At 37.9% G+C, this 23,437-nt stretch overlaps 1 protein-coding gene across 2 annotated transcripts in view; it reads right to left on the bottom strand.

Annotated features, from left to right (window-relative positions):
* LMNTD1 (lamin tail domain containing 1) overlaps positions 1-23,437 on the bottom strand; it is a 243,623-nt gene that overhangs the window by 79,445 nt on the left and 140,741 nt on the right. The window contains exons 7-8 of one of the 2 annotated variants that reach the window (XM_011946991.1): positions 15,110-15,172; positions 8,607-8,888 (exon numbers count right to left, since the gene is read on the bottom strand). In XM_011946991.1, coding sequence (XP_011802381.1) covers positions 15,132-15,172 — 41 coding nt within the window. In that variant the 3' untranslated portion in view covers positions 8,607-8,888; positions 15,110-15,131. Of the gene's footprint in view, positions 1-8,606; positions 8,889-15,109; positions 15,173-23,437 lie in introns of those variants that run through there. The other variant, XM_011946990.1, reaches the window with a different exon arrangement.

Raw genomic sequence — 23,437 nt, 5'->3', positions numbered from 1 at the left:
AAAAAAAAAAAAAAAAAAAAAACCATGGTTGATGGTTGATGATGGTTAAACCTTAAGTTTCTTGCGTAATAACCCCAAAGAATGTATGAAAGAGAAATCTAACCATTTAACTCCTTGGTTAAAACACTTGGACATAAATAGTCTGAAGAGCTAAATATGACAGAGGACCAAGAGCTTTAACTTGCTAACTAGCCTTTATTGGTTATGTCTATTTAAAAAAAGTTCGGCCAAAAAGCAATTAACCTCAAACTCGACAGATCATTGAGAAAAAAGCAAGTGTATTTAAGTCACCTGGATAGTTAACTTTTGTGTTTTTCTTTTGTAAATTAAAAAAAAAATGTTGAGAGTTGAGAATCAAAGAGACATATTTAGAAAATATACTTTATCCAATTAGAGTTTTCAATTAAAGTCAACTTCTTTCTAAATTATTTTTGTTTTTTAAAAAAGTGTTTACATAGAAAAATAATTTGCATGAATATGCTTCTTGAATCATTGTTGTTTTTTGTTTTCTTGCTGTTTTGAGAGACAGGGTCTCACCATGTTGCCCAGGCTCGTCTTGAACTCCTGAGCTCAAACGAACCTCTGGCCTCAGCCTTCCAAAGTGCTGGGAAAACAGGTGTGAGCCACTGTGCCTGGCCCAGCATTGTTTGTAATGAGAAACATTTGGTAAGGAATTTAAATATCCCATAGGTGAATACATTATGAGATAATTGACCCAATAGCCATTTTAAGTAGTTATGAAGAAACATGCTTGTAATGAAATTGCAAAAGAAATGAAATTACAGAAGAAAACCTGATGATATTATTGATAAATAAAAAGGTGAATGAGGATTCAGGATATAAGGATTGTATGTACTGATTTCAAGTATTTGAAAGAACTTCCAAAATCTTTATGTTGAAAGAGCTTCCAAAATCTTTATGTTGTGGCTATAAATTTATTGGTTTCACGTGAAGTAATATATTAGCTTTATTTTGATGCCAAAGAGAAACTGTAAAAATGGTACTGATAAAAATCTAAAGGAAACCACAAGGCTTAGTTTCTTTTTAAACTATCTGACTTTAAATAAAAACCGGTTCAGCAAATACCCTTTTTAAGTCCCTTCTTCTCCACCCCACAATTTGTTCGGTATCTGAAGGCTTTGGATAAGCCTATAGTGTGTAATGTATTATTCTGTAACACTATCCCTTACTTTTCTCTAATCCCTACTGTTTAAAAAGTTAGCAAGAAATAAGTAAACAAACCAACCCTCAGCTAGCAAAGAAACTATGGAAAATGACAGATATTCATAGTGGTTTTTTTGCTAGTTGCAAAAGAACTAGTAAAACTCCACCTGGGAAGTTCAAAGAGGGTCTATTGACCATAACATTTTTCTAACATTAAGTGAAGTTTACACTATAATACCCTTTTTCAAGGGCCTCATTTCTGAAACACTTGGCAATTACAAATCCGAAGAAGGTATATACTCTTTAGTTGCCAATGGGCAAAAGTAGTAAATCTATTATCTAGGTGGAATGGATCATTTTATGAAAGTTAGAAGTGAAGCCCTTACATTCTTACATTTAAGGTACAGAAAAAGGAAACCTCATTTTACAGAGGTGCGGAAGGGAACTAAAAACATGAAAATCAGTTTTTAGGTTTGTGCAAATAGTTTAAATTCAGAACTAAAGCCTTCCCTTTATTTTTGCACAGTTATTTTGCTTTTTCTTCTGGAAATATAGGGTCATCGATGTCCTCTAATGCTGAGCCAGCAATCCTAATTGAATACAGACGTTAATCGAAAGAATCTATAAAGACACTGTGAACATAGTAATATGTGGAGATTCGTGCTTCTGCACACTAACCACCCAGGGAGAGAGTTAACATGTGGATTCTGATTTGGTAGGTCCGGGTGGGTTCTAAGATGTTGGAGTTCTAACAAACTCCACCTAATGCATTGCAACTGCTGTAGGGACTAGTCTTTGACAAACACAACTCCAGGGTGACAAAAGGCAAAGTGGCATGCCTTTCTGAAAGTGAAATCAACAACTGACTGAGGCAAACCATATGGCTCTTGCCAGATAGAGATGGAGCAGCTACAGATGAGCTCTGGCTGGCTACTGGTGCTGGGGCCCAGTGCCGCCTGAGGATGAAATGAGAACTAGTTAAAAGTATCTAGTTCAGTGGCTGATTACCACGTAGGTGCTTGATCATTTTCCCCCTTTTTCTATAAAATAATTGCCAAAGGAAACTTAGCATTTCGTATGGAGAAAATCAAATGTTGATCAAGAGAGTGGGGCAATGGGTATAATGCAGTATGCAGCAGATGTTATATCTGAAATGTGTTTCTTTTGGAACAAGTCTAACCTTATTTAACCAAAGAAGCTTGAAAGAGAAACTTTCTGTAAGAGAAGTAACAGGAAAGTCTACAGAGGGTCTGTGGGGAGGAGCTAGAACTGGACTATGAAGCTAAGGAAATTAGATGAGAAGGGAAGATTGATGGAGCAATGTAACGTGCCTATATGGGGAGAAAATCCTTGAGAAATTGCTAGAGATGGGAATGCCCAAAAGACTTCAGAGACAATAAACATTCAGTTCTAAGTTATTTGCTGGGTTATAGACCAAGTAACACAAACTCTGTCTATTGCCCCAAGGCAATGTGGGCTGGACGCATACAGTCTTGTGTAGAAAGTAGTTTGGTGCTGGAGGATTTGGGGTGGTGCCAGCCTGATGGTGATGTGCTGCTGGGAAAGAACAGCATGCACAGAAGGCAACACAAGGATAGACCATGGAGAATTCACCAGGAGGTCATTAGTGGCCAGGGAAAGGTAACCCCTAAACAACCAACATTCCTCAGAGTTATTAGGAGAGACAATAGGTTTCCCATTGTGGGGGCATTACAAGCCAATTTTTTGTTAGCCTTTTAAAAGGATAAGGTAACTTTAGCAAGCTGGAGTCCTTGGGAACATTTAGGGAGTTGATAATTTACATAAAATAAGGTGCTAATTGAGGCAGTGATTGCACAAATAAATACAGAAGGGAGAGATACACATCCAGAAATCAACAGAAAACTTCGCAAACATTAGAGTTTACTTTAGATTTCAAAGTGTGGGAGAGTAACAGTCATTGTGGGATCTTGAACAGTAATGTGAACTAAATGGTGCAGCATTTTGGCAAAACCAGTAGGACAAGTTTAGAAGAGCGTATCAGTCAATCTTATGAACACATTTTTTCAAAAGTCTTAAGACTAGAATATCTCCCCATCTTCTGTCAAGTTTTTACCTGAAGATGTTATAGCATAGGCTTAGCATAATAATTCAACGCAACTTTTCAATTTAGGTTCATACTCTTAAAGATGTCCTTCTTAACTTCCTGAGACAGCTCCTTGCACACGTCAATTTCCCTATAGCATATGTTCATAGTGGAGATGGAAGAATATGTAATTTATTAATTAGGGATCATGAATTGCACTGTATAGATTGATATTGGCTTAACACTGAATTTTGGGGGGAAAAATCTGTCATACAAACCATGGCTGCCTTGAATACTTTATGCTTTGTTCATTCTGATAGTAGATGATGAAGGAGAGAAGAATTTTAAGAAGTCTATGCTGACAGCAAAGGCAGACATTTACTCTGAAGCCAAAGCTAGATGTCATCACCGCATTTGATCAATAATTTTTAGGTTTTATATCTAGACATGTAAGCTAGAAATGCTATGATCCATATTTTTTATTAAACCTTTTTTGAAAGCAAGTCATAAAAAGCAAGACTGAAAAAGTTGAGGTTTCTTAGAAAAATAACCACTATTTTATAGTGGAACAAATTCTATCTTCATCTCTCACCATCCTACATGCTGCTAGATTCCAAAGGAGAAGCTGGGATTACTCTTTCTCTTCCCACTTGGCCCCAGAATACAAAGCTCACGATGTAACTCAATCTACCTTTCTGGACTCATCTCCTTGTTCCTTCTTTTATTCCATATTCTAAATGTACCAATATAAATGACCATTCCTTAAAGCTGCCCAGTGTGTTCCATGTATTTGCTGCATGTCCTGATCAGCCTTCGTTTTCTCCATTAGCCTGAAACATCTAGCCTGTCTCTTAAAATCAGCTCCTTGGCACCTATCTGCAATTATTTTTCTTCAAAGAACCCCCAGGGTCTTGTATTTAGTTTTGTTATGTACTTCTATGATTCTTTAAATATTTGGTTACAAGTATCTTTCCCACTGGTCTATGACTTTCTTAAAGGCATGTACAATGTATTATTTTTACACATTATTTTCATGCTTAGTGTATAATAGATGCTCAAAAAATATCTGGTGATTACAATGCATAACAGGGAAAAATAAGCTTGAAAGGTAAAAACTAAACAAAACTACAAGCCCATCACAGTATATCTCCAGCTAATCCTAGTGGATTTTAGTGACTAAAGGAAGAGGGAAAGATGTGGAGGAGCCCTGGAAAGGTGGTGCAAGGAATTAAGAGTTGATTTATAATCATCTGTAGAACCAATTGTTGCTTCAGAGAAATATTCAAACAGATTCTCCTTATTTCAATTAAATTCACTATATACCCACCCAAAACATAAAAGGCCATAGTTTCTTCCCTGTTCTGATTCTTTGAAACATCAGGATTCAATGGGTCCACCAACTGAATTTGTGGTGGACTTGGAATATATTTTATTGTCAGTGATTGGGGCAGACATTCCCATTCCCAGTGTATTTAGAAAGGCAAGATCAAGTTGATAGTGTGTAATTGGTTGGCAATTTACAAATAATAATGGGTTTAAAATGGCACACAATCCTTTGCCAGGCCTTCTACAGAGAGGTGAGGTCTATTTTCCCTCCCTTTGAACCTAGGCTCTGTAACTGCTTGACTAATAGAACATGTCTGAGGGATGCTGTTGGTTTCTGCATCCATACCCTAAGAAATAGGCAGCTCCCACTTCCTGTTTCTTAGGCCACTCACCCTTGGAACCTAGGGACCAGGTGTGAGGAAGCCCGAGCTGCCTTAAGGAGAGGACGTTGTGGATAGGAATGTGCTGTCAGGACCACTTTGCCAACCATGTGAATGGGGAGTCTTGGAAGTAGATTCCTTTCCCAACCTATCCAGGAGGCTTCCTGTTTTCTCCATTAGTAGGAGGCATAAGACATAAACTTGAAAACCATTTCTTGTGGTAGTTATGCTCCTGGTGACTACATTGCTCCTTCTGTCTGAACTCTATTCATTGAATAATATAAAATACAATGTGCTATGCAGATAGAAGGTAGAAAAGAGTTTTATTACTGACCTCTGCAATCTGTTGATATTAAGGTAAAATTTGGTAACTTCGTAATCATATTGACTTCTTATTTAGAGAAGCTTTCCCCTCATTTTCAGGACCACAATCCAGATACATACCTAACTTATTTAGGACAGAATAATACTGTTCTCAAATAATTCCAAAAGTTTTACATTTTTTCATATTGCTGTAAAATTTAAATAACAGGCTGATAATCTCATGGCATTGAATATAGTGAAACTATCTTTAGCCTACGAAAAGTAAAAGTTTAGGAAAGCAAAACCTCAAAAATAAAACAAAATTTCTACTTGTCTCTGGTTTGTCACTATAATGTATTCCAAAGAATATGAGTATGAATAAATCTATATAGATATATTTTAAGTCAGTGCTTTCATAATCATAGATAATTGAGTGGTAACCATCTATATTGTCTAAGCACAAAGTCATATTAGTTGTTTCCCCCCAGCTTTATTAAGATAGGACTGAAAAATAAAAATAGCATACATTTACAGTGTACAACATGGTATTTTGAGGTATATATATTGTGAAATGATTAATTAAATCAAAATAATATTTATGCTTACATAACATTTGTTTTGTGGCGAAAACATACACTATCTACTCTTTTAGCAACTTTGAAGTCTATAATACATTATTATCAACTGTCTCCAGGCTGTAAAATAGATTTCCAGAACTTATTCATCCTGTTTAACTGAAGTTTTGTACTCTTTGAGCAACAGCTGCTGCAAAGTTGTACTGTTATTACGAATGTAAAACTTAAATAGGCTAAATGCTAATGTTTCCTCTACTTAGACACTGGAGTAAGGGCCAAGAATAGCAAAAATTTGCCCTCTAAAAGAACTCTAGCCCTGGTACTTATCTGAAAATTTGGATTTCTCTTTAAAGCTCATTGGTAATTAATCAAAAACATTATCATAGGACCAGTGCTTACCATTTCATATTTTCTTTTACTATTTCCTGCCAAAATCATAAAGTGTGTGTGTGTGTGTGTGTGTGTGTGTGTGTGCAGGCAGGATAGTTTAAAATGTTTATCTATTTGGGGGTATAAAGCAGTAGGTAAAGTTTTGGATTTATTTTTCATTGTATTCATCTAGTTCATCCATCTGTAGATGAATTTGTTTCCCTAAAATGAATATGATTAATGCTGCTCATTCAAATGTTAATGAAGTAATGCTCACAATTCCTGCAAGATATTTATAAACAGAGTGCTGCTGCTAACTTGCAGAGGGCGATGATGAAGTGGTAAATTTCTGATGCTATAAGATAAAGCCATTGCTATCTAAGGCTGTTGAAACCTGAAAATCAATCTTTTAGCTTTTTATTCATAGAAATGTAGGAAAATAAAATGCTGAAGAAACACATTCTTTCTTTATAATCCCTGAATTGTCTTGCATGACCATCAACATTTAAGCAGTTAATTATTTATACCATCAGAGATGAGTCTATCTTCCCTCACCTATGCCATACTAGAGGGAGAGTGACAGTCCCTGAGCATGAAGATAGTGGAGGCATTGTGCTGGAATGTTCTGTGGTGATGTAACTGACAAGGAATCTACCACAAATCCCAGTGCTGAGCATTCATTTCTCTCTTTCTTGCAAGGGCAAAGGTTATATACTTTCTAAGAGCACACTTTACAAAAGACATACTTAAATGTACCACATTTTTGGCCACTCATGGAGGAAATAATTGTGTAGAAGAGCTCTGAGGAGATGCTTTATTGATGAAGCATTGGGGAATCAGAGATATGTAGATGAAATTTTCCTGAGACGATACCATCTTCAAAAACAAGGAAAACCCTTTGAGCTGAAACATATTTTGGATCCAGGAAACCTCTGTTCATAGGAGGGAAATGATTGAAAACACCTGAACCTTACATACCACTTGTTTCACGTGTTCCTATTACAAATCTTTGAGGAAAAGAGGTTGGGAGGGAAGTCTGTGAGGGTGAGAGGGCTTATTGGCCACAGTCACCAGAGCCCTTTTGGTTGTATGTTTATACTCCCAATGTGAACATGATAATCATCACAAATGGAGACAGCTGGAAGAAATTTTAAACCATGAAACAAGTTCACTTTTATTGTGCACTCTTAAATTTCCTGCTAGTCTCTTCAAAATATTATGACTGCACAGTTTCTATAGTAACCATGAAAAAAACAGAATAGTCTACACGATTTGGCCAACACATGATTCAAAGATAACACTTAATGGTGCAAAGTGGCAAAAAGTGTTATTGACAGTTTTCTGAAAATGTACAAGTCTGCTCCGGAGTGTCCAAAAATGAGGAAATAATGTGAACGGTGTGGCCCAGCAACAAGAAAATATTTATGCTGAAATATAACCAGAAAGCATATGTAAAGTTGTTTTGTTGAGCAATGGATATCTTCTCAGATGCTTGAGACTAGAATATTATTTTTTTCCATCTTGGAAATACTAGATATATTTTATTAGAAGTACTTTGTAAACCATTTTAACCTTTTTAATGTACAGTTCAGTGGCATGAAGTACAGTCACAATGTTGTGTAGCCATCACCTCTATCCATTTCCTGAACATTTTTCATCATCTCCAACGGAGACTCTGTACCCATTAAATAATAGCTTTCATTCTCCCCTTCCCAGCCCAGCCCTAGTAAACTCTGTTATACGTTCCATCTCTATACATTTTTTATTCAGATAAGTGAAATTACATAATATTTATCCTTTTATGTATGTCTTATCTCATTTAACATAATATTTCCAAGTTTATCCACGTTGTAGCATGTATTAGAACTTCTTTTTTTTAATATATAATTGAATAACATTTCATTGTATTATACACCAGATTTTTTTTTTTTTTTATGGGTGGGCCATGCAGGGTTAACTCCAAAAGTAGAAACTGATGAAAACTCTTTACACCAGATTTTAAAAATCCATTCACCTGTCGATGGACACGTGTTGTTTCTATTTTTGGGCTTTTGTCAATAATATTCTATGAACACTAGTATAAAAGTGAGACGGCCAGGTGGGAGGGGTTCCCTGGAGAAACTCCAACCAGCCTGCCACTGACGTGGAGCCTTAGGTTTGGCCCTTTGCAGGGAAGAGGAGACGGGTCCCGCCTCTTCCTGTGTGGAACCTGGTATTCCAACGCCTGGCGGGAAGCACTCTGGCAGGGGACTCTGGCCTTGCAGAGGATCCCTGTTTCCCCCATTTAACCCCCTTTTCACCCAATAAAGCCCTGCTTTACTCACCCTTTAACTGTCTGCGAGCCTAAATTTTCATGGCTGTGGAACAGACAAGAACCCCGTCTTTAGCTAAAGTAAGGAAAAGTCCTGCAACAAAAGCTTATGTTTGGGCAGGGCATGGTGGCTCACGCCTGTAATCCCAGCGCTTTGGGAGGCCGAGGCGGGCAGATCACCTGCGGTCAGGAATACGAGACCAGCCTGACTAACATGGTGAAACCTCGTTGCTACTAAAAATACAAAAATTAGCCGATCAGGGTGGCGGACGCCTGTAATCCCAGTTGCTCCGGAGGCTGAGGCAGGAGAATCACTTGAACCTGGGAGGCAGAGGCTGCAGTGAGTGGAGAGCACACCATGGCACTCCAGCCTGGGCAGCAGAGTGAGACTCCATCTCAAAAAAACAAAAACAAAACAAAACATGTTTGAATCCCTTGGCATATTTTACAAAATATATTTTTAGCTCTTGGTGCTTGGGTGTAATAAACCAACAAAACTCAATGAGTTTCTCTTCATGGTCACCACTGATAAAAATTTTTGGGTTATTTTACTCTTAATCTTTTAAAAGAAGATATTGGGGAAAAATTCTCACTTCTCTCTTTTTCCTCAAACTCCAAGAAAGTATGCACCATATTGTCCTGTATATGCTATATAAAGATACATAAATCAATTTAAATAGAGCTACAAGGTATAGGCAGGATATTGTCACAGAATCTGAAGCAATAATACCTTCTCACTACAAATAGGGTCCACATTAATAATGGGCATATTTCATTTTTTAACCATTTAGACTGTTGATAGGTATAGAATAAGATAGCTATAGGGACTGAGGATGGCATTTTTAAAAGGTAGCTCCATTATATTATTTAATTAAAATATTTTTGTTCCTTTGTCATTTCCTGTTTGTGTCTGTGGAATTTTGCACATAGTAAGTATCACGAGCTGAAAGGTGAGACTCTTTTGGCAAATTTTAGGTAAGTGTAGGCAGGTTTAAAAACTCCCAGCTGGTTACTCCGTAGAAATTTAACTTATTATTTCATTAGGAATCTGAATTAACCCCATACTTCAAGGAGACAGATTCCAACTGTAGAGAATCAGACTCCAAGATTTATGATTCCTGACACATATGCTTTTGGAAAATGCATGTGCAGAAACTGTGGAAGTTGTAGACCTGAGAGTTGGGTGGAGTATAAAAGACTGAAGTCACAAGGGCACTTCATGTGAACAAAATAAAGACTGTGCTGGTTTTGCTTTTGACCAATGTTTTTTTCTCAACTGCTTAGAAAACAAATACTTTAACTTGTCCACTAACTCTAGCTTTTTCTTTCAGAAATGATGACAGTAAAGTCCAAAGGAATTATTATTTTTTTTCTAAAAGAAACTATTTGCTTGCTTGCTTGCTTGCTGCTGGCTTCCTCTCCTGTGTGATGAAGGTTGGTTGCAACATGCTAGGCATCTTCATTTTCTCTAGACTTGGATGTTATTGTCCTGAGCAAAAAAATAAGTGGCAATGCATGGTGAAATGTAATTCTGACTGGAAGCATGCTTCAGTTGTTATAGCAATATGAAGTAGAGGTGTTCAGAGTCTTTGCATTCATATTAACCTTAAATGAAGATCCAGAATCATCAGATCTTGATCATACTCACAGATTCGTGACAGTAACAGCAGGAAAGAACTTCTTTTTTGTTGTCTTTTCAGACAGGGTCTGGCATTGCTGCCCAGGTTGGAGTGCAGTGGCATGATCCTAGCTCACTGCAGCCTTAACCTCCTGGCCTCAAACGATCCTCTAGCCTCAGCCTCTCAAGTAACTGGGACTACAGGCGTGTGCCAACACCCCTAGCTGTTTTTTAATTTTTTTTTGTAGGGACAGAGTTTCACTATGTTTCCCAGGCTGGTCTCGGACTCCCACCTTGGCCTCCCAAAGTGTTGGGATTACAGCCATGAGCCACAGTGCCCAGCCATGGGAGGAAATTATTTTTATGAGAACTCAACTTTTGCCAAGGTGAAAGGATTATTCATTTTATTTTTCCCCTGTGAACTCAACTCTGTAATGTGTACTTGTTTAGCTTACAGTTTAATGGTGATTTATGATGTTCAGGGCTCTTTGATGCCTAAGCAGCTGAGCTATTATATTTCATTATCTGGCCATGGACACTGTTTACTTCTGGTCTTGAATATGGAGATCAAAATGGTTTTGAGGCAGCCAGTTTACTGACCCATTTTCACACCCTTCGTTTTCTTCTTGGTGGTACTTAAGTAGTACCTAATTATCTTTTCCTTTAAATATTTCAGGTATGCCCCAGACTTGAAAGAAACCAGGTAACATACTTAAAGTGTGATAGAAAAAAAAAGAGCAAGCTTTGTTTTCCTATGTACAGCAGGCTTGAATTTTCTGTAGAAGTCTTAGCAGGAGGCCTTACAACCTGAGATGTTTGTGTTCTATGCCTCCTCTACGAAAGTGGAACCCGCTATGTTTGCTCAGGCATTTGATTTTCTTTAAGTTATGGAATGTCTTTGACCAGCATAGCAGGGAGCCTAGATTGCAGATCTTTTTACTCTTCCATACGACTGGGCCATGACACCATAAAGGTAAAGCTGGGAAAACAAGAACAGGGTAACTAACAAGAAGTACACACCACGCTTCTTTGAAAGAAGTAGGTTGTGGGGGGAAAAAAAAACTCACGAAATTTCAACTGACTGAAAAATTTTGGAAATTGATAGATCAGTTTGGGGCTGAGAGGAGAAACATATTATCAGTGCAGAGATTGAAGGAATATGCCACAAAGTAGAGATAGAAAGCACTGATATCAGAAAACGTAACTATTAGACTTTTACAACTCCTTTAGGGTGGGTTTCACATGAAAGAGCATTAAGTATTAGTCCCTCTCTCCCGGCTATTAGATACCAACTCCCCACTCACAAAAAGTGGCCCCATGAGAAACTGTTATAAAAGCTTCTTGTCAGGTCCCAAGGAACACTCCTTGGAGGGCTAGAAGGACATCCCATGTTTGGACGGTCCAGTTTAGACCACTGAGGACAGTAAGAGATACGTGAACATAGCTCAGTTCATGGAAAGACTCCATCAGCATCACTTTTATTAGGAATGCCTCCTATGTGTAAAAATGTTTACTGATTGTGAGTTTATACACTGTGTTTGCAATCTTGTTGCTTTCTATGGGTCCTAAGCAATTGCATACTCTTGAGGACAGTTCTGGTGATCTGTAACAAGAGCCATTTGTTCCCCTGCTCTTTCTTCCATTGTAATACTTTTTTTGAGAATCCTCAGTGTTTCCTAGCAAGTCTAAAAGTTCACACGACAGGTGGCAGCCACATAGGAAAATTACCTGGCCTTTCCAGATTTCTCTAACTTGCGAAAAGTTCTGTTTTGTGGCATTCTGTGACATCGCCCACAGACACTGTTCATTAGTCACACAACAGAATGCCCACACATTCTTTGTAAGGTACTGAGCAAGGAGAGCATTTGAGAGCCTGACTCTGAGCACACTGCATGCTTTTAATCAGCTGTTGCATAGAAATGTGATTAGTGGTCAAGTAAACTTAAGATTGAACTTTGTTTTTGTTTGTTTGTTTGTTTTTTGTTGTTGTTGTTTTGAGACAGAGGCTTACTCTATTGGCCAGGCTGGAGCGCAGTGGCGCGATCTCAGCTCACTGCAGCCTCCGCCTCCCGGGTTCAAGCATTTCTCTTGCCTCAGCCTCTCAAGTAGCTGGAACTACAGGAATGTGCAACCATGCCAAGATAATTTTTGTATTTTTAGTAGAGACGGGGTTTCACCATGTTGGCCAGGCTGGTTTTGAGCTCCTGACCTCAAGTGATCCACCTGCCTCGGCCTCCCAAAGTGCTGGGTTTACAGGTGTGAGCCACTTTGCCCAGCCATGAGATCGAACTTTCATTTGCTTGTTTGTCTCTGTAATTGGCATTCTGTTAAATTAGCAATTTTAGAACTAGAACCTAAATCTTTCTTGCAGTTTGGAACAGTGGTAGCCCACTCCTCCTTTTGTGAATGAAAATGTTTCTTCTGGTCCTGCTTCTAAATGTGCAGTGTCTCTTTCAGGCACATTTGAGTGGGGAGAAAAGACAAAGACAATCTTAAAGGTTAATTAGCAGAGTGGCATCAGGTTGAGATTCTAGTCTTAACTTTGCCACTTACTAAGTGACTTTGGATGAGTCACTTAATCTCTCTGAACTAAAGATTCTTTAGCTATAAACTGGAGATAGTATCAGCCCTGCCTACCTCAAAGGCTCAAGTGACATGATGTAAAGCCATGAAATGCTTGCTTTTTTTTTTTGAGACTGAGTCTTGCTCTGTCACCCAGGTTGGAGTGCAGTGGTGCGATGTCAGCTCACTGCAAGCTCCGCCTCCCGGGTTCATGCCGTTCTCCTGCCTAGGTCTCCTGAGTAGCTGGGACTACAGGCGTCCACCACCATGCCCGGCTAATTTTTTTGTATTTTTAGTACAGATGGGGTTTCACCGTGTTAGCCAGGATGGTCTCAATCTCCTGACTTCGTGATCCGCCTGCCTTGGCCTCCCAAAGTGCTGGGATTATAGGCGTGAGCCACCATGCGCGGCCAGCCATGAAATGCTATCCAAATGTATGGCATTACAAGTTGCCAAGGATGCTCACGAATACCAGTAAGAACCAAACAAACAATTGCTTCATCTCTGAACAATTTTCCACAAACTGACAAGTCCGACTCAGGAGCTGACTGCAATAGATAAGTCATCCACTCATGAACAGTTAAACTGAATAAGTAAAAGTTTGCTCCCAGTAAGGTTTCGGAAGGGCACAGTGAAGGGCACATTGATGATCCACCCTGAAGATACCACCAGATGGGGGTGGGAGCTCTGAGAAAACAGAAGTAAGGCATCTTAGGAGGCCCAGAACTTCTCAAAACAGGGTGGGTAGATTTTTTAAAAATATCAAAGCTACCAAAGAATATGCCACAGAGAGGATCAATGAACAAGTCTTTTATCGTGGTAGTTAAGCAAAATAATAATGGAGGAAGATCAACAAAGGCTAAAAACCTCTGCCAAATTATGTTATTTAATATCCAATGGGATGATTCAGAACATTCTTCCCAACCAAAACAAAAGCAAAATTGATTTTTTTTTGTATACAATAAAATGTCCCTTTTCCAACTCATATGCAAATTCAGTAGAATTCTCTCTGGCTACAGAGAGTGAAGCACAATCAAATTATTGAAGTGTTGTTGCTAAATGCCTAGGCAGATTTCAGACCTCCTTCTTTGCATTTCAATTGCACACTACTAAAGCTTATGGCAACTGAAGGAAATTGATCACCAGGTAGACATAACTCAGGATCTCTGGGAACAAGAACTATATTACTAGGAGCCAAGTCTGAATTCTTGGCTCCCTGAAATACAATTCTCTGCCATTAAAATACCTTGGGATTAGTTCTGGCTTTGTGGTCAATTACTGGTTACTTTTGGTAACTCACCTCTTCAGACTGCAGTTTCCTTTACCCTAAAGGAAAATAGTTAGATAAGTCCCTTTTCAGTCCCAATGTCCTAGAAGTGTCTGTGAAGGAGGCTTTGAATAGAGAAGTTGTGGCTATCACATTTTTAGGAAGTTGGCAGTTCAAGAATATGATGTTATAGGAATGGAGAGAGTGGGCTTGTCAAAAAGTAGTTGACTTTCAGAAAAATAGAAGATGACACATAGGGAAAATCTAGGGAGAGACAGGATGAAAAAAACTGGACAGCTAAGCAATCAGATAGAACCTGAAAGGCTTGTGCATACATGAGGAGAGCTGGAGAAACCCAGAGAGCCAGCAGGCTGGATGGAGTAGTAAAATTAAGTCATTTCTACCCGAAGAGTCCAGAATACCAACAAGTTAGGGTTCAGGTGGCTGTAGTTTTTATCTTAAGTCAAGGAATGAATAGAAAGCCTAGGCAGAAAAAACAAACAAGAAAACATATAAAGACCAGCAGTAAACCAGGGCAGCAAAGAATGTGAACTAGAGAAAGACATCAAACAAAAGGAATCTTCATCAAAACACCACCTTGTCATTAGCTATTTAGGGAAGCATTTAAACTCAGCCACTTAAAAGACAGAACACCAACTTTGTTGAGCTATTCATCAATTACTTAGTTGATATCATCATGAAAAAGAGATGAGGCAACATAGGAATTGACTCTTTAAATGATACAATATCATTTAGCAAGTGAGAATAGCTGGTCTCATTAGCCAGAATGATTTCTGTGATGTAATTAATACTCTCTTGCTCATAGGAATGAAAATGTACTGGTGTAGTTGTAGAGTTGTTTTTTGAGTGTTTGAAGTGACTCTGGAGTTCAAGGGCTCATTACTTATCCATCACCAAGGATAAATTGAGGATATGGGGCAAAAAGTAATGTGACATTTCCAATTTCCCATTCTTAGAAAGCTTATCATTCAACGTGAAGACAAAAACTGATGGCTCTAAAGGCAACATAAATATTTAACAGAAAATTAGTGACTATGGAATTTATAAGGACAACCCATGTTCTGATGACTTTCAAAGACATTTCTGCCAGTTACTTTAGTCATATTATTTTTCTGTTGAGAAAGCAAATTTGCAATACTGTCACTTACCTTTAAAGGTTGAGTTGACTGCTTATTGCTTTTGTGACTCACATGTCTTCTTTTTCTTAGTCCCTGAAAATTAAAAATAAAAAAGGAGAGAGGATAGGTAGGGAGGGGCAAGAGTTCAGTCCAGTATTCCAAATATTGATTTTTCATGTTAAAACAAGTCCTGGAATAAGCTAACAACAAAAGGATTTTCTTTCACTTGAAGAAGAAATCTGTGGCTTAAGGATAATATTTAGTGGAGACTCAAACCAAGTGGTTTAAAAACCACCTGAAAAGTATTATTTGATTCTTATGAAGTTCAAGTTTCCAATGAATCATTTTAAAAGGAACCATATATTTCAGGACATAATTAGTCAAAACTTTGAGACAAAAAATATCCATCTGGAAGATATATTTTTTAAAATGGAGATTTGCAGAATAATTTTACCAGCCTGTAAAATTTCTCAAATGCTTTCTATATGTAGAACTGCCATAATGACAAAGTAGCTAGGGGCGGGAGGTCCAGCAATCGGCTGCATCAGGAGGGATGTGACAGAAGAGGATGATGCTTTGCCTGCTATGTCAGTCAACTCCAGCCTGGTGATGAATGAGGTGACAGATATGGTGGCCTTCCTCACTCTCATGTACTTAAGCAGGAATTGAAAGTCACTTTGTTTAAACATAATTTCCAGGAACAAAGCAAGTGTATTAAACTGAAATAGTGTTGAATTGAATGATACCAAGTACAAATTACTTCTAGACCAAAGACGAGTGTTATTTTTATTCCTATAAAACAAAAGGCAAGAAAACAAAATAACATCCTCGGTATAGACAATAATGAGCTCCTTTGGGAAAAAAAAAACAAAACTGGAAAATCTCCTCAGTCATACCTAAGCCTTTCTTTTTCTATGCAAGCTCAGAAGAATTATCAAGTTAAATTGCTAGTATTTTATTACAGAGAAACAATATCCAAAGCTGGAAGTGAAAATGTGATCTGCAAAGAAGATTAAAAAAATCAAGAGTGTTTCTGGTTATCACGGTGATTTTCTTAGCCATAAATAGGATTCTGAATCTAAAGAAACAGGATGCTGTTTGGCACATCACAGTATAAACTTGCCAAATAGTAAGCTTATATATTCTAATATAAATAGGCTTCTAAGATATTTTCCTTACCATAAGCAGTGGCTTAGATATAAGAAGACTCTGGCTAATCTTCTAGAGCAGTTTGTTGGCACAAAATAGACCTTGTAAATATTTTATGTATGTCCTTTCAGACTGACTAATCTGAGAACAAAGGTTTTCAATTGTACCTTGAAAGTTTATCCTTAAGAAATGGTGTACTCTATATTTTAAAGCTACAATCATTGTAGAACATTCCCATCTATAAGTTTTTGAAATTGAATGACAGGACTATCAGTAGTAGTGGTGTCTGTTTGTTTCCATGTCAGTGGGTAATGGCAATTTTGGAGTTTTTTTTTTTTTTTTGAGCCTCAAGCATTTAGCACCTAGTAACCCTGAATTTCTGAAATCATATTTTTTACTTGTGTAAAGAAATGGATATCTATTTCTGTAAAGAAGGTTACAATCTTTCATAACTAAAGGACAATTTAAAACATTTGTAATGTTGAAATGTTTTGAAATAAAATATCTGGTCATAATGTTGCCTAATTATTCTGTTACTAAGACTAATACTTTGGAATTCATTATTCAACCATTAAAGAAACCTTTGTTTCAACTGTAATAAGAAGCACATAAATTGTTCTTACTTGTCTATTCTTTTTTTAAAAAGTCCTGCAGAAATATGGTGACTTTTTAATCTAAATTTTCTGAAAGTAAGCAAGAGAAGGGAAAAATTACTACTTTTGAATATATGAGGTATCAAAAATTTCCTTCATAGAAAAGTTTCTAATTTTTGGTACAATTATTTGATAATAGAATATGGACAGGACTCCTTAGTATTTTGCAATGTTCCTTCAAATTATTGTTTTCTACTCAGTCTGATGATAAGTGGTCCAATACAGTAATTTGTTTTTTCTATCCCTCTGGATAGTCAGATTTTTTTCATTTAACTTTTTTAATACATTAACTCAGGTAATTTCTAGCTATGTCATTGACTAATTTAGCCATATATGTTTATATGTATATAATATTGACTACTATTCTGCCTATTCACAGAAACGTGATGTTATTCCAAATTCTTAGTCTGACAAATTTAAACCATGCAATACAGGCAAACATCAATAAACAGAACAGATACTAATCTGAGGAATATATAAAGAAAAACTCAAAAGTCTCAAACTTGTATTGGTGGCAGTTTCTTATGGGAAAAAGATACTTTGATCCGAAGACAGATAAGTCAGATCCGTTAAATTATAACGAGCCCACAGTCCAGCTTAAGTAAAATTCTATAGATGCGATCTTAATATGGATCTCACATTGATGAGATTTTAAGTGTTTCATTCCTGCATAAGATTGTCTGTGTTCTGCTTATATTTATTTTCTAGCAGTTAGTTTTTCACAGTGTGGCTTTGCCACACTCAGAAACAAAGAAACATCATCATTATTATTACTATGATAACATTTGTATAGAAGACAGTAGCAGGTGCAGAGTCCACAATTAAGATGAATTCCACCACAGTGTACGAGATGGATCGCAGAAGATAGGCAAAGCGCATTCAACCATGAACAAATAAAGTGCATTAAACTGAACATGCTCACGCTATCAACTCAAAACAATGCAAAATACTATTTTCAGACTAGTTTCTGTCATTTAACCTGAATTACAGAAGAACACTGGCAAAGTTGTCAATAATCTACAAGCTAATCTGAGCAAGAAGAAAGCACATTCTCTCTAGGTATAGGATGAATAATGGCAACACAGTGCAAACCTATCTGCTGTGTTAAAGGGCCGTTAGCCTTCACTCTGATGACTCCGTGCTGTACTCAGGGCCTTGCCTTTGTGCTCTAACAGCTCCTGGTACATACTAGATTCTATCAAAAAGATCTGTCTTATTTATTTTACTATTTCAAATTTTTGTTGTGAAAAATTTAAACACACAGAAAATGTCAATGAATAATACAACCAAATTTATATACTTATCACCCAGATTTAATCATTAATATTTGCCATATTTGCATTATCTTATTTATTTATTTTTTGAAATGGAGTTTTGCTGTTGTTGCCCAGGCTGGAGTGCAATGGCGTGATCTTGGCTCACTGTAATCTCCACCTCCCGGGTTCAAGCAATTCTTGTGCCTCCCGAGTAGCTGGGATTATAGGCATGGTCCACCACACCTTGCTACTTTTGTATTTTTAGTAGAAATCGTATTTCACCATGTTGGCCAGGCTGGTCTCTAACTCCTGACCTTAAGTGATGCACCCACCTTGGCCTCCCAAAGTGCTGGAATTACAGGTGTGAGCTACCGTGCCCAGACATATTATCTTATATCTATCATATATACCTACATGACCAGACCATTAGAGAGTAAGATTTCAGTATGAATCTCTTAAGAACAACCAATATAACCACAACACAATGAACACACCTAAGAAAAGAACAATGAATCAATGTTTAATATTCATTCTGTATTCAAATTCACCTAATTATCTTAAAAAATGTCTGCTCTGGCTGTGATTTTTTCTTCCTTTTAACCAGTAGCTGATTTAGTTTCTCTTATTGGGCTACTGGTTAAAAAATGGGCCATCTGGCTCAGACACAAAGATCCAACTTAAAAATGGCTTAAACAAAAGTATTTATCTCTCATTTAACAATCTGGAGATGTGCTAGAACAGGGCACTTTGGGTGACTCTTCCATCCTCAGCTCATGGCTTCATCTCTCAGTTGAAATATGGCAGCTCTAGCCCCCATGGTCATGCCATAGAGAAGGCACAGGGGAGCACATACTCCTGGGGCATGATCCAGATGTTGTAGACACAATTTCTTTTCACATTCCATCATACAGGATGTTGACACATAATCCTACTATTTGTAGCAGAGGCTGAGAAAAACAGGCCTTATTATTGGTGGCCATGTGTCTAGATTTCCCTGGACCTGTGAATCTTGTGTATAAAGGAAGAATATTTTAAGGGCTGCAATTAGCTTTCTCTGCTATGAGGTATTTCTGGAAATGATTGAGCTATGACAAACTATATTAAAATTAATTCCCAAGACACTGCAACATAATGATGGGTTTAGGCTTATTAATGGTTAAGACTGTTTTTCTCTTGCACTGAATAAGCTTCATGTTATTAATATTCATTTTGAGTTCATCAATGTATTTTTTTTTAGATTTTCTTTGTCCTTCCTTATCAGTGTATAAGCTGTCCACACTCATTAATGGAACCATGCTTTCTTCCCTTACCGATTTTTATTGCTCATTATGTCTTTTAAAATAAAATTTATTTCAGTATAATATACATGAAGGAAAGTTCACAAATCATAATTTATAGCATACGATGAAACCAGTAAAACATACTTGTAAACACCACTTGGATCAAGAAATGGAACATGTCAGTGTTCTAGAAGCATTTTTGATAACCTCTAAATATTACTCCTTTCTTCTCCTAAAGATAACTATTATTCTGACCTTTGACACCATGGTTCAATATTGTGTTTTTGAATTTTATATACACAAAATCATTCAATATACATTCCTTTTTGTCTGACATTTCTTGTTCAATAGTATGCTTATGAGATTCACTGATATTATTGCATGTAGCAGTAGATCATTTTCATTGCCTATGGGATTGTATGAACATATTATAATTTATTTGTCCATTAAATAATTGATGAACACCTGGATTGCTTCTAGTTCTTGGCTACTACAAATACAGTCACTCAGACCATTATTGTATGTATATTTTGGTGCACATACGTATATATTTGTTATATATATATATATAGTTCTCGGGAATGAAATTGCTGGTTTTGGGGATAATTACTATATGTATATTCATTTTTCTTGCCTTATTTCACGCAGAATTCTAGTACAATGTTGAATAGAAGTCATCATAAAGAGAATTCTTGTTTTGCTCAGGACTTCAAGGAAAAAACTTTCACCACTGCACCTACTTTACCATTAAGTATGATATCGTTTGCTTTAGGAGTTTTGCAAATATCATTTGTAGATTAAGAAAATTCTTTGGAGGTGGTGCCAAGATGGCCGAATAGGAACAGCTGCAGCCTCAAGCTCTCAGCATGAGCGACACAGAAGATGGGTGATTTCTGCATTTCCAACTGAGGTACTGGGTTCATCTCACTGGGGAGTGTCGGACAGTGGGTGCAGGACAGTGGGTATAGCCCAACGAGCGAGAGCCGAAGCAGGGCGAGCCATCCCCTCACCCAGGAAGCACAAGGGGGAAGGGAATTCCCTTTCCTAGCCAAGGGAAACTGTGACACACAACACCTGGAAAATCGGGACACTCCCACCCTAATACTGCACTTTACTAAGGGTCTTAGCAAACGGCACACCAGGAAATTATATCCTATGCCTGTCTCGGAGGGTCCTATGCCCACAGAGCCTCCCTCATTGCTAGCACAGCAGTCTGAGGTCTAAAAGCAAGGCAACAGCAAAGCTAGGGGAGGGGTGCCCACCATTGCTGAGGCTTAAGTAGGTAAACAAAGTGGCCAGGATGCTCGAACTGGGTGGAGCCCACCACAGCTCAAGGAGGCCTGCCTGCCTCTGTAGACTCCTCCTCTGGGGACAGGGCATAGCTAAACAAAAGGCAGCAGAAACCTCTGCAGATGTAAATGTCCCTGTCTGACAGCTTTGAAGAGATCAGTGGTTCTCCCAGCATGGAGTTTGAGATCCGAGAATGGACAGACTGCCTGCTCAAGTGGGTCCCTGACCCCTGAGTACCTAACTGGGAGACATCCCCGGCTAGGGGCAGACTGACACCTCACACCTCACAGGGTTGGGTACACTTCTGAGACGAAGCTTCTTGAGGAATGATCAGAGAGCAACATTTGCTGTTCAGCAATATTCACTCTTCTGCAGCCTCCGCTGCTGATACCCAGGCAAACAGTGTCTGGAGTGGACCTCGAGCAAACTCCAACAGACCTGCAGCTGAAGGTCCTAACTTAGAAGGAAAACTAACAAACAGAAAGGACATTCACACCAAAACCCCATCTGTACATCACCATCATCAAAGACCAAAGGCAGATAAAACCACAAAGATGGGGAAAAAGCAGTGCAGAAAAGCTGGAAATTCAAAAAATCAGAGCACCTCTCCCCCTCCAAAGGAACACAGCTCCTGGCCAGCAACAGAACAAAGCTGGATGGAAAATGACCTTGACGAGTTGAGAGAAGAAGGCTTCAGACAATCAAACTTCTCCAAGCTAAAGGAGGAAGTACAAACCCAGAGCAAAGAAACTAAAAACCTTGAAAAAAGAATGGATGAATGGATAACTAGAATAATCAATGCAGAGAAGACCTTAAAAGAACTGATAGAGATGAAAACCATAACACGAGAACTACATGACAAACGCACAAGCTTCAGTAACCGACTCAATCAACTGGAAGAAAGAGTATCAGTGATTGAAGATCGAATGAATGAAATGAAGTGAGAAGAGAAGGGTAGAGAAAAAAGAGTAAAAAGAAATGAACAAAGCCTCCAAGAAATATGGGATTATGTGAAAAAAACCAAACCTACGTCTGATTGGTGTACCTGAAAGTGACGGGGAGAATGGAACCAAATTGGAAAACACTCTGCTGGATATTATCCAGGGGAACTTCCTCAACCTAGCAAGGCAGGCTGACATTCAAATTCAGGAAATACAGAGAACACCACAAAGATACTCCTTGAGAAGAGCAACTCTAAGACACATAATTGTTAGATTCACCAAAGTTGAAATGAAGGAGAAAATGTTAAGGGCAGCCAGAGAGAAAGGTCAGGTTACCCACAAAGGGAAGCCCATCAGACTAACAGCAGATCTCTCGGCAGAAACTCTACAAGCCAGAAGAGATTAGGGGGTAATATTCAACATTCTTAAAGAAACGAATTTTAAACCCAGAATTTCATATCCAGCCAAACTAAGTTTCATAAGTGAAGGAGAAATAAAATTCTTTGCAGACAAGCAAATGCTGAGAGATTTTATCACCACCAGGCCTGCCCTTCAAGAGCTCCTGAAGGAAGCACTAAACATGGAAAGGAACAACTGGTACCAGCCACTGCAAAAACATGCCAAAATGTAAAGACCGTCAATGCTAGGAAGAAACTGCATCAACTAACAAGCAAAATAACCAGCTAACATCATAATGACAGGATCAAGTTCACACATAACAATATTAACCTTAAATGCAAATGGGTTAAATGCTCCAATTAAAAGGCACAGACTGGCAAATTAGATAAAAAGTCAAGACCTATCAGTTTGCTATATTCAAGAGACCCATCTCACATGCAGAGACATATATAGGCTCAAAATAAAGGGATGGAAGAAGATCTACCAAGCAAATGGAAAACAAAAAAAAGGCAGGGTTTGCAATCCTAGTCTCTGATAAAACAGACTTTAAACCAACAAAGATCAAAAGAGACTAAGAAGGCCATTACATAATGGTAAAGGGATCAATTCAACAAGAAGAGCTAACTATCCTAAATAAATACATATGCACCCAATACAGGAGCACCTAGATTCATAAAGCAAGTCCTAAGAGACTTACAAAGAGAATTAGACTCCCACACAACAGTAATGGGAGACTTTAACACCCCACTGTCAACATTAGACAGATCAATGAGACAGAAAGTTAACAAGGATATCTAGGAATTGAACGGAACTCTGCACCAAGCGGAACTAATAGAAATCTACAGAACTCTCCACCCCAAATAAACAGAATATACATTATTCACAGCAACACATTGCACTTATTCCAAAATTGACCACATAGTTGTAAGTAAAGCACTCTTCAGCAAACGTAAAAGAACAGAAATTATAATAAACTGTCTTTCAGACCATAGTGCAATCAAACTAGAATTCAGGATTAAGAAACTCACTCAAAGCCACACAATTACATGGAAACTGAACAACCTGCTCCTGAATGACTCGTGGGTACCTAACGAAATGAAGGCAGAAATAAAGATGTTCTTTGAAACCAACGAGAACAAAGATACAACATACCAGAATCTCTGGTATACATTTAAAGCAGTGTGTAGAGGGAAATTTATAGCATTAAATGCCCACAAGAGAAAGCAGGAAAGATCTAAAATTGACACCCTAATGTCACAATTAAAAGAACTAGAGAAGCAAGAGCAAACACATCCAAAAGTTAGCAGAAGGCAAGAAATAACTAAGATCAGAGCAGAACTGAAGGAGATAGAGACACAAAAAACCCTTCAAAAAATCAATGAATCCAGTA

The sequence above is a fragment of the Colobus angolensis genome, unplaced genomic scaffold (genome assembly GCF_000951035.1).
Source record: "Colobus angolensis palliatus isolate OR3802 unplaced genomic scaffold, Cang.pa_1.0 Scaffold256, whole genome shotgun sequence".
Lineage (NCBI taxonomy): Eukaryota > Metazoa > Chordata > Mammalia > Primates > Cercopithecidae > Colobus > Colobus angolensis.
Note: the sequence above shows the minus strand (reverse complement) of the source record. Positions and strands in the feature narration are given on the sequence as shown.